Source organism: Pelophylax lessonae (assembly GCF_965119305.1).
Source record: "Pelophylax lessonae genome assembly, chromosome: 4".
NCBI lineage: Eukaryota > Metazoa > Chordata > Amphibia > Anura > Ranidae > Pelophylax > Pelophylax lessonae.
The window spans coordinates 518,033,916-518,046,187 of record NC_138771.1 but is presented as its reverse complement, the minus strand read 5'-3'; the positions used below and the strand labels follow the sequence as shown (position 1 = coordinate 518,046,187).

Sequence of the window (12,272 nt, the reverse complement as noted above, 5' to 3'; positions counted from 1 at the left end):
ATATAGTCCAGAGTTTGTGTCAGATAAACATACAACAATAATGTAATAGATATGACATATGCATAACATGAAATAAGATGCTGCCACACAGGTTCTAGCTGATGGACAGCATTGATAGATAAAAAAGTTTATATAAATATGTAATTTTACGCTACTACCCTTCCAAAGAAGAAAACTAAATGCAGCCTTGAGTAAATGTGCACAAAACACGCTCTAAATCTAGAAAAGGCACCTAAAGTACAAACAGTGTATATTGAAAATATGCATTTAATAACACAAAATAACCCTTGTAAAAAAAAGTACAATTATAAAGTTACAGAGTAACTATAACAGATACAGAGGTGCAACTTTTCATAAGGGCCTTTTTACATTGGCTTAAAGCGGAGTTCCGGGCAGAGAATCGTTTTTTTTTTTGAACATACCCCCGGGACAGTCAGGGCTAGCACATTCCACAATGGCTAGCCTCTGATCTGTCCCGGTTCGCACTTACCTTTTAGAAGAAATACTTACTTAGAAGTTTTCTTCCACAGCGTTTCCATCTCGGTTGTGGGCAGCTGAAGCCGGCGCGGTCCTCTTCTCCGTCTTCTTCCGCGTCTTCGTGTCCCAGAATGCGCTGCACCGGCCCCTCTCGTCACTTCCGGTGCGTCGCCCGGAAATGACGAGCGGGGCCGGTGCAGCGCATTGATTCCTGGGAGCTATGACGTTCAGCTCCCAGGAATCATAGCGAGACAGGAAGTGACGGGGTGAGCCGCGGCTCCGAGGGAGGAAGCTGTCATAGGTGAGTATTTACGATCGTCAATTACAAGGTGAGTTTTTAAAAAAAAAAAATCTAACTATCCAATTCCTTTTCAGGTTAGGCTGAACTAGCGGACGGGCACAAAAAAAAAATATCGTTTTTGTGCCCGGAACTCCGCTTTAAGGCCCCTTTCACACATGCGGTCCGCTCAGTTCATCAGTTCAGTCACATCAAAATGTAGCAGTTTTTTTTTTTTTTTTTTACATCCACTACCAATGCAAAAACGGATGAAAAAGGGACCGTTTGTCCATTTTTCGTCTGATCCGTTTTTTTGATGGATGAAAAATAGGGAATTCATCCGTTCCAAAAAACAGACATTGATGGAAGCGGATGATGTTAACGGATGATCATCCGTTGTCATCCGTTTTTACATAGAAATGCATTGAAGTCCGTTTTTCATCCATCAATAGATGGATGGAAACCGGACAAACGGACCGTATGTGTGAAAGGGGCCTTACCATCAGGTCCACCTCAGCTTTTCATGGGAACCGGATCGAAAAAAAAAAACATTGCAGCTCTATGGGCAGGCTGATGTAAACGAACTTCTGTCTGGATTCCTCCCAACGCATTTCATGCACTGGATGGTCTAGTTCCACTTTATTATGCTCAACTCTTTCCCTCCACAAAAAATACAAAATTCAACAACATAGCAGGGCACCTCAGCCCCGATGCAAGAAGAGGGATGGCACTTAGAAGGAATTCTGCAAATATCAGTCTGGGACAGGCCGTATTTGCATGCAGACCACCCTAGTTAAGCATACATGTGATGCTGAATCTCTACATTTGAAAGAATGTAAACCCAATGAATGAAAGAGGTGGGTCAAGGGGAAACACTAGATCAGCGAAATGCAAACTGTGGCCCTCCAGCTGTTGCAAAACTACAAGTCCCATCATGCCTCTTGACTTTGGGTGTCATGCTTGTAGCTGTCAGAGTCTTGTTATACTTCATGGGACTTCTAGTTCTGAAACATCTGGAGGGCCACAGTTTGCACATCCCTGCACTAGATGAGGCGGCGGTCAGCCCCTCCAAGGCAAAGTGACGTACCGGTATGTCACTAGCCTGGGAGCCAATAGGGGTGAGCGCGCGCTACCGGAGGCGCGCTCCCGCCCCCCGCTCGTTCCCTAAGCAGCCCGCGCGTGTGACCGGCGGACCCGATGTCCGCCGGTCACTCGTGATCATCGGGTGGAGAGGGAGAAAGGCAGGCGGCTAATGTAAACACAGCCACCTGTCATTCTCCCCTGTGTAAAAGCACAGATCACTCGGTCCTGCTATGTAGGACCGTTGATCTCTGCTGTTACACACACAGCCACATCCAATCACAGTTAGAAGCACGCCCCTAGGGACACACAACCCCTCCCTCTCCAATAAAGTTAACCCCCTTCCCTCCCAGTGTCATTTTTACAGTAACAGTGCATATGTATAGCACTGATTACTGTAGTAATGTCACTGGTACCCCCAAAAGTGTCAAAAATGTCCGTCAAGGGTCCAATCTGTCCGCCGCAATGTCGCAGTCCCGCAAAAAAAAAAAAAAAAAAACAAATAAAAAATGACAAAAATCTTTCCCAGTAAACGCAATAACTTTTGTGCAAACCAATCAAAATACGCTTTTTGCGATTTTTTTTTACCAAACATATGTAGCGGAAAACAAAAATTGGCCTAAAAGGTTAAAAAAATTTGATTTTTTTACTTTTTTTTTTTTTTTTTGGGGATTTCATATATAAAAAAAAAATGTGAAAAATATTGTTATTTTTGCAAAATTTACACTCTTTTTTTGTTTATAGCGCATGATAAAAGAAAAAAAAAAAAAACGCACAGGTGATCAAATCCCACCATAAGAAAGCTCTGTTTGTGGGAAAAAAAAGGATGTCAAATTCGTTTAGGTACAGCGTCGCACGACCGCGCAATTACACGTTAAAGTCACGCAGTGCCGAATTGCAAAATAGGCCCTGGTCAGGACGGGGGTAAAATCTTTTGGGGCTTAAGTGGTTAAGGGTGCTGAATGATAAGTTAAAAAACAGTTTTTTTTTTTTCAAAAAGTATTAACAGGAATAAAGTTACAAAACACAAACAATATTTTTTTTACCAAAGTGGCTTGACCATTTGTACATTCTGGCTTTGTCCGGGACATCCCTGTGTACTGAAATGCCGTACTTCCACCTTTATCTTCCCCTGGTTCCAGTTATAAAAGTTAGCAGTTAGTGACATTCTGCACCCCCCCCCCCCCCCCAATCCCAGCACATTTATGGAAGCGTTCTCCAAAAACCAAATGCTGCTTCTTCTTAGGTGACACCTGCTCAGGAATGAAGCCAGTCCACCCAATGTGACACACAATGTCTGGTCATCATCATACTGCAGACATCAGCACAACATAGGACCCGGATTATGGACATGTCTCTGTAGGTGAAGGTATGGTGACCTATCATACTGCATGATGGCCTGTCATGGCAGGTCACAAAGAGAACTGGTCATTAGAATGCAAACAAACAATGAAAAGCCTCTCATGCCTCAATTCTCCGATGGCATAATGAGGACCTGTCATGACACTCAAGGTTATTAAAATCACTTATATACAGACCCAGATCAGTAACATTTTAGGCTAAGTTCACATCTATGCAGGTTGTGGTTGATCTATTTACTGGCGCGTTTTGCATTTTTGAACATGCATTTTTTTATGCTTTTTTGGGGGGTTAATAGGAAAGTATGACTTTGATGCTACTTGAGTGCCAGATAGTGTAAAGACACATCAGAATCGCAGACTGTCAGAGCCCGTTGACACTGGGGCGACCTGTCAGGCGACCTGGTCGCCTGCCATAGAGAAGCTGCGGACCCGTTCTAATAGGAGCGACACAAATCGCTCCGACTTAGAAAAAGGGTCCGGAGCTTCTTTGGGGCGACCCGGAGCGACCTGCATTGACTTCAATGTTATAAAGTCCATGCCGGGCGCTCCGAGGTCGCTGTGCGAGCTGCGCACCGCGACCTGTGAGGTCGCCCTGGCAAGTAGCGTCGCCCCAGTGTGAACGGGGTATCATACTTTCCTATTAGCCAAAAAACACCCGGCAAACCAGAGATGTATAGTAACTAAGTAGAACTACTTCACTACTGTACTTAAGTACCGAAAGGCAGTATCTGTACTTTCCTGGAGTATCATTTTTTTCTTCTACTTCCACTTTTACTTCACTACATTTTTTTCAATAATTTCAATACTTCTACTCCAATATTTTTTTTTTTGTGCTGCATAGTTACTCGTTACTATTATAAAAATTACCACTGCCAGAACAGTAGATGGCAGGTTTCATGAAGCTCAAAACATGTGTATTATCAGCGCATACGAAAATAAATGCTACTGTATGTATAAATAAAAGCTGCATTTGAAATAATAAAAAACAATATGATGTTCAAACTTTTGACTTCTTTCTTTAATAACTACACAACACAGTACTTGTACTTTTACTTTCAGTACTTGAGTAGCAAAATTAAAAAAAAAAAAAAACTACTTGCAAAGTACAAAGAATGTTGAATACTTTAGTACTTCTACTCAAGTCACTTTTTGATCGAGCACTTGTACTTTTACTCAAGTATGGGTTTCGAGTACTTTACACAACTCTGCGGCAAACACATCAAAAACGCAACACTTGCATTTTTGGTGCAGGTCCATTGAAGTCTTTTACACACAAAACGCAATCTGCTGCAAGAAAAAAAAAAAAAGTCCCTGAACCTTTCCAAAAAAAACGTACCCGCTCAAAACACACAGATGTGAACTAGATCCATAGGAAACCAAGTTAAATGGACTGTAGTGCATTTCTGCAAAACACAAAAATGCACTAAGAAAAATATTAGTGTGAACCAAGGGTTAAAGTGGAGGTACAAAGGCTTGGTTACATAAAAAGGTCCTTTCATATACAATATTGGATACAATGAGCAGACTTATTCATATTCAATAACCTATAGCAACCAGAGTTCATCTTTTCGCTCATTGGTCACCGTGGTTTTCCTAATTCAAAAAAGACCCAAGAGAGTGACTAAGAACGTTGGCATATCAGGGCCTAATAATGAGGACCTGTCATGTCCTGAAATAACTTGCTGTGCAACATACGGGTATGATGCCACAAAGGGGAAACACCCGTAGCAAACATCCGAAAAACGAAAAGGTCTGTAACACATTAGGAGAGACAATACAACATCACCCTCAGGCTCCTTTTACACCAACGGACCGATCAGGGTCCATCTATCAGTATTTCAGATGGACCCGATCCAACCCCCTTTGTCCTCTCTGGGGCAGCGAATGTCCGCAGGCATTCGATTTGACAAAATTAGCTGAAAACAGACGTATGGCGATACATTTGCCATCTGTCTGCCCCATAGAGTAGAGAGAGGGCTGTGTCTGTGTCCGCTCTGGTATTGGGCTACTGCCTGCTATCAGCTAAAAGAGCGGAACCGCTCCAGGTTCAAAAAATATCCTACAATATTGACGAGATGCACCCCACTGGAGAGGACCAAGCCGCTGGGCAGCCAATAGGAAAGGCCCACGTCATGCAGGCACTGACACCCCAAGAAGGACCTGGCAGAAAGTAAACAATAAGGGGGAAAAAGGCTTGGGCATTTACACAGGTTTCCCTTCACTACAGAAATCACATGGAGGGTGGAAGGTCAGCAATCAGAGGACCAAATAAAAAGGGAGGAAAAGAAACAAAAGATCAGACGATGCAACAAACAATGGAAGGCTTAGCCATCAGCCTCTGAAATGGTTGTCAAATAGGATTATACAAAGAGGACCTGTCATAACACAAAAAAAGGCTTGCCACAAACATAGGGATCTCTTATGACACACAGATGACTGCTCAAAAAAAAAAATGAAAGGAACACTTTGAAAACACATCAGATCTCAATGGGGAAAAATATCATGCTGGATATCTATACTGATATGGACTGGGTAATGTGTAAGGAAGGAAAGAATGCTACATTGTTTGATGGAAAGTAAAATGGAAATGATCAACCTACAGAGGGCTGAATTCAAAGACACCCCGAAAATCAAAGTGAAAAAATGATGCAGAAGGCTAGCACATTTTGCTGAAATTTCATTGCAGCAACTCAGAATGGTACTCAGTAGTTTGTATGGCCCCACGTTCTTGTATACATGCCTGACAATGTTGGTGCATTCTCCTAATGAGACGATGGATGGTGTCCTGGGGTATTTCCTCTCAGATCTGGACCAGGGCATCACTGAGCTCCGGAACAGACTGAGGTGAAATCTGGCAGCGTCGGATGGACTAAGACATAAATTCCCAGAGGTGTTCTGTTGGATTTAGGTCAGGCGAGCATGGGGGGTCATTCAATGGTGTCAATTCCTTCATTCTCCAGGAACTGGTTGCATACTCTCCCCACATAAGAATGGGCATTGTCATGCACCAGGAGGAACCCAGGGGCCACTGCACCAGCGTAGGCTCCGACAATGGGTCCAAGGATTTTATCCCGATACCTAATGGCAGTCAGGGTGCCATTGTCTAGCCTGTAGAGGTCTGTGCCACCTCCATGGATATGCCTCCCCAGACCATCACTGATCCACCACTAAACTGGTCATGCTGAACGATGTTACAGGCAGCATAACGTTCTCCATGCTTTCTCCAGACCCTTTGAATTCTGCCACATGTGCTCAGAGTGAACCTGCTCTCATCTGTGAAAAGCACAGGGTGCCAGTGGCAGACCTGCCAATCCTGGTGATTAATGGCAAATGCCAATCGAGCTCCACAGTGCTGGGCAGTGAGCACAGGGCCCACTATAGGACGTTGGACCCTTAGACCACCCTCAAAGTCTATTTCTGATTATTTGGTCAGCGAAATTCACACCAGTGGCCTGCTGGAGGTCATTTTGTAGGGCCCTGGCAGTGCTCATCTTGTTCCTCCTTGCACAAAGGAACAGATACCGGTCCTGCTGATGGGTTAAGGACTTAAGGCCCTGTCCAGCTCTCCCAGAGTAACTGCCTGTCTCCTGCAATCTCCTCCATGCTCTTGAGACTGTACTGGGAGACACAGCAAACCTTCTGGCAATAAAACTTATTGATGTGCCAGCTTGAAGGAGCTGGACTGACTGTGCAACTTCTATAGGGTCCAGGTATCGCCTCATGCTACCAGTAGTGACACTGACCCTCGCCAAATGCAAAACGAGTGAAAAACAGTCAGAAAAGATGAGAAGGGAAAAGAATTTCAGTGGCCTCCACCAATAAAATCATTCCTGTTTTGTAGGTCGTCTCATTGTTGCCCATCTAGTGCACCTGTTAATTTAATTAACACCAAAAGCAGCTGAAACTGATTACCAACCCCCTCTGCTACTTAACTTACCAGATCAATATCCCAGGAGTGTAACTGACTTGGTGCTATACTCCGAATAAAAAGTGTTCCTTTCATTTTTTTGAGCAGTATATTACACATTTATAACACTAACTAGTTACATTCAGCAGATACAAAGACAGGGTACTAACAGGACCTGCCGTGACACAAATGACGTGAGGCCACACCAACATCATGCATGTGTGCTCAGACAGATTTGGGATGCAACTGCGAGGACGATGCCTGGATGGACTCAACGTGGAAATCGTAGTCAACAAACTCTGTGGGCATTTCTCATCGATCCCCAATGCAGCACCTTGACACCAACATGACCACTTCATAACAAGGGATTGTGACAGCTACAGACATTTCCCCTGTAATGTCATCTGACTAGCAGAGCAGCGCCCACAACAATAACAACGTGCCCTGCCAAGACCGGGATCACTGAGATGGCATGGCAGGTGCACCCTTATAAAATGTACTTGTCATGACACCACCTCACTGATTACCCAACAGAAAAACACATCACAATAAGACCCAGAATAGGAGGATAGAAAGTGGCCCTAGTGGCCCTGTGATAGTACACATAAGACCCAGAATATGATGCTATAAAGTGGACCTGTCATAGTACACATCACAATAGGACCGAAAATAGATTAGAAGGTGGCCCTGTCATAGTACACATCAAATTAGATCCAGAAGATGATGCTATAAAGTGGACCTGTCCCGACTCATAAAAAGAAGACCCAGAGTAAAATGTGAGGAGGATCTATTCTAGAACACATCACTACAAGACCCAGAATAGAATGATATAAAGTGAACCTGTCAGAGCACATAAAACAATATGATCAAGAAAATAATAAAAACAAAATTGGACACATCATAATACTAATACAATAATAATAATAAAACATGATAAGAACACCAAGAATAGAATATAATAAAGAGGACCTGTCATAGCACACACCACAATAAGAACCAGAATAGAATATAATGCAGCCCTGTCATTGCACACATAACAAGACGACCCAGAATATGTTATAAATCCAACCTGTCATCAGACTCATAAAAAGAAGACCCAGATATAAGGAGGAACTATCACAGAATACATCACAATAAGTCCCAAAAGAGAATGATATAAAGTGAATCTGTCATAGCACATAAAACAATAAGACCAGGAAAATACGAATAATAAAGTAGACCTATCATAGTACACATAACACCAAGAATAGAATAATAGTGGACCTGTAGTAGTACACCCCACAGTAAGATCCAGTATATATTGATATAAGGTGTAACTGCCACAGTCCCCATCACATAAGACCCAGAATACAATGATATAAAGTGGACCAGTCATAGAGCAATGATGACACAGCAATGCACAGATCATTAGAACATAGGAAAAAGTGTCCATTATGGATAAAGGTCCTGACATGGCATGGCATGTCCGTCTTGTATTAGAACCTTAGTGCTACTGTCCTTGTGACATAACAGGCCCGCTTTAGATCATTATATTTTAGGTCTTATTAATACACTTTTATTTTAGGCAAGGTAGTGAAGGTGTCACTGTTTGTTATGCAAGGGGTACATTATATCACCCAAAATATGAAAGTACAAAGTGCACCTGTCATTACACACAATGACACCACTTTATTAGATATCCCATAACAACAACATGCTGCAAATACAGGTCATAGCACAAGGACAACACATTAGCACCCAGGATATGACAATGCCGACATGTCAAAAAGACCCGGATCAGTGATTTGGGACTTGGCATCTTTGTATGTTCTGTGCATTTCGGGGTGTCCAGGTGACATGACAAGTTTTTATTGTGCTGTGACAGGTTCTCTTTATATTCTGAGTCTCACTGTGATGTGTTCTTACTTTGAGTAACAAAGTGAAAAGGTCACAAATGCACTTTGTATCACTGAACAATAGGGCCCAAAATTAAATGATTTGTGCCTAATGCCCCGTACACACGTGCAGATTATCTGCAGACTTTTGTCTGCAGACTTACCTTTTCTATGTAGTGCAAGGGCCTGCCGGATTGCATACAAATTGAAAGTGTTTAGGTTTGACCTCATATTATATGGTTTTGGCAAGTCTGCAGACAAAAGTCTGCAGATAATCTGCACGTGTGTATGGGGCATTATTAGGCAATAACAGGTACACTTTGTGTTGTCATATTTTAGGTCTTATTGTGCAGTGATACAAAGTATACCTGCCATGATAAATTATGACACCTTCACTGAAAATAAGAAAACAATGGGACACAAAATATGAGAATATAAAGGGGACCTGTCATGCCACAAGGGTACCACAACAGTGCACACAATAATATGAGTACACCATACTGAGACTAGGGGACAGATATGTCATAGAAGGTTCTAAAGTGCATCTGTCATGAAGAATAAATGAGGACACATCATGGTATTAAACAGAATAACAGACTGTCATCAGAAGACTCAGAAACATGGCATGTCAGGCGAGCATGAGCCAAAGGAGACCCAATGTGCTGCAAAGGGGACCTGACCAGTCACAAGGAGGACCCAATGTGCTGCAAAGGGGACCACTTCTGATCTGTCATGAAAGGGACCTGTCCTGTCACAAGGGGGGGGGGGGGTGAAGGGGAACCCATCCTGACCTGTCACAGGGGGGGGGGGGACCCAATGTGCTGCAAAGGGGACCCCTTCTGATCTGTCACAAAAGGGACCTGACCTGTCACAAGGGGGGGGGGGGTGGAGGGGAACCCATCCTGACCTGTCACAAGGGGGGGACCCAATGTGCTGCAAAGGGGACCCCTTCTGATCTGTCACAAAAGGGACCTGACCTGTCACAAGGGGGGGGGGGGGGGGGAGGTAACCCATCCTGACCTGTCAGTAGGGGGGGGGGGGGACCCATCCTGACCCATCACAAGAGGGGGAACCTACCTGACCTATCACAAAGAAGACACAATGTGCTGCAAAGGGGACCCCTTCTGATCTGTCACAAAAGGGACCTGACCTGTCACGGGGGGGGGGGGGGGGGGATCCATCCTGATCCATCACAAGAGGGGGAACCTACCTGACCTATCACAAAGAAGACACAATGTGCTGCAAAGGGGACCCCTTCTGATCTGTCACAAAAGGGACCTGACACAAGGGGGGATCCATCTTGACCTGTCACAAGGGGGAGGGGTGGCGCCATCCTGACCTGTCACAAGGGGGAGGACCCAATATGCTGCAAAGGGGACCCTTTTGATCTGTCACAAAAGGGACCTGACATGTCACAACTGGGGGACCCATCCTGACCCATCACAAGGGGGGGGGAGGACCCAATGTGCTGCAAAGGGGATCTCACCTGTCACAAAAGGGATCCAATGCTTTACAAAGGGGAATCCGACTCAGCACAAAGGAGACCCAGTATGTCACCTAGTTACAGATCACTGCTGTATTACAAAGAACAATGATCTGTCATCCCAAGAACCAAAACAATAGCAGACTGTCATAATAGGACTCAGAAACATGGCATGCCAGGCAAGCATGAGCCAAAGGGGACCTGACCTGTCACAAAGAAGACACAACATGTAACATAGTTACAGATCACCATTGTATTACAAAGATGACAAGCAGTCATCCCAAGACCCAAAACAAGAACAGGTGAGGGCATAGTATGACAAAGAGGACCAGTGATGGCACACAGTGACAGCTCATCATTGTATTACAGAGTGACAAGCTGTCATTAGAAGCACCCACACTGTGACATGTCAGTGGAGGCACACACAGCCATGGCGACACAAAGAGGACCTGTCCTGTCCCCAGGAGGACCTGTCATGTCACATACACAGCAGCCCCAGGGATGTCAGGCCAGGCAGGGTGACAATGGCAGCTGGCAGTCTGCAGTCCTCAGTCCATTGTGTGTGGGCTCCTCTCACCTCCTCCTGGTAGCCCCCAGCCGCTGACATCTCCCCGGCTCCGCTCAGGCCCCCGGCCTCGGACTCCAGGTCCCCGTTGAGCAGTGAGGGCCCCTCGGCCGATCCCCCGCTTAGCGCCGCCATCTTGAAGTGATCCGGAGGCGCGGGAGCGAGCACGAGAGACAGGCGCGCTCGCCCCCGTGAAACCGACCCAGCGGCTTGTCCAGAGGGTCACGTGACGAGAGGCGGAGCTGAGGAGGGGAAAAATAGAGAGGAGGGGTGCGTGCGCGCTCCGGGAGACGCGGTCAGGCCAATCAGAGCGCGGAGGGAGCGGGGGCGGGGCTGACCCGCCTGGCAGGCGTTGACGTCAGAGAGGGGAACCCTCGCTCGCCGTGCCCGCCCCCTCTTGCTCAGGTGCAGTGAGCGCGTGCCCGCCGTGGCCCCTGACGTCATTGGAGTCTGCGGCCGTGACGTCACAGTTTTTCTCCCTTTTACACTCCTGAGATGGTCAGGAGGCAGGTGGCCTGGCTGTAGGAATCCTGAGCCTTCTGTAGGATTTTCCTTTGGGGAAGCCCCAGTTGGCTGAAGAAAGTCTCTCCTTCTGTAGTTATGAGCTTCTGATTCTTTCCCAATATTGGGACCTACTGTAGACCTTTCAACTGCTAGTCTGCAACAGTTGGAATAATCAGGAAAGCAAGGCATGGAACTGGTCATGTGACAGCCAATCAGAATGGATCACATGATCTGTCAGCAGGAGGCATTATGAAGTGGTCACATGATTTCAAGTGAACTGCCACTTAGAATAAAAAAATGTATGAACTTGTAGGAAGGGAAGAGGCTGTGATAGCAACACACATTCACACCAACCTTCATTTAGTGAAAGCGAAGTCCCCCCACTACCTTGGTGAGCGATGAGGGTGACATTGTTTATCTCTTAGGGCCCCCAACAGGGACAACGAGGGGCCACACTGCCCTGCTTCCCTCCACATGTTGCACCACACTCCTGCATTGGATTCTCAGCACCACAAAGGTCCATTTATTATAGAGAAAATCCTTCACAGGAGCCTGGAGGGAGGAAAAATCTTCTCATCGGAGAGACGCCTAAAGTGAGTTATTGTGCCACAAGCATAGGACAGCCCATTCAATTGTAAGGAGTTCAATAAACGTGACAAACGCAGAAAAATAATTTCATGTACCTTTTTGATCTTTGAGCGACTGTTGTGCTGTGTTTAAGGTGCATTGCACGAGAAATTCACA

General features: G+C 45.3%; 1 protein-coding gene across 4 annotated transcripts in view; it reads right to left on the bottom strand.

Moving 5' to 3' along the window:
* Window positions 1–11,229, bottom strand: part of BRAF (B-Raf proto-oncogene, serine/threonine kinase) — a 172,100-nt gene extending 160,871 nt beyond the window's left edge. For all 4 annotated transcript variants that reach the window (XM_082254636.1, XM_082254638.1, XM_082254635.1 and 1 more), the window contains exon 1: window positions 11,037–11,229. In XM_082254636.1, coding sequence (XP_082110762.1) covers window positions 11,037–11,159 — 123 coding nt within the window. In that variant the 5' untranslated portion in view covers window positions 11,160–11,229. The remainder of the gene's footprint in view (window positions 1–11,036) is intronic.
* Window positions 11,230–12,272: the final 1,043 nt, after the last annotated feature.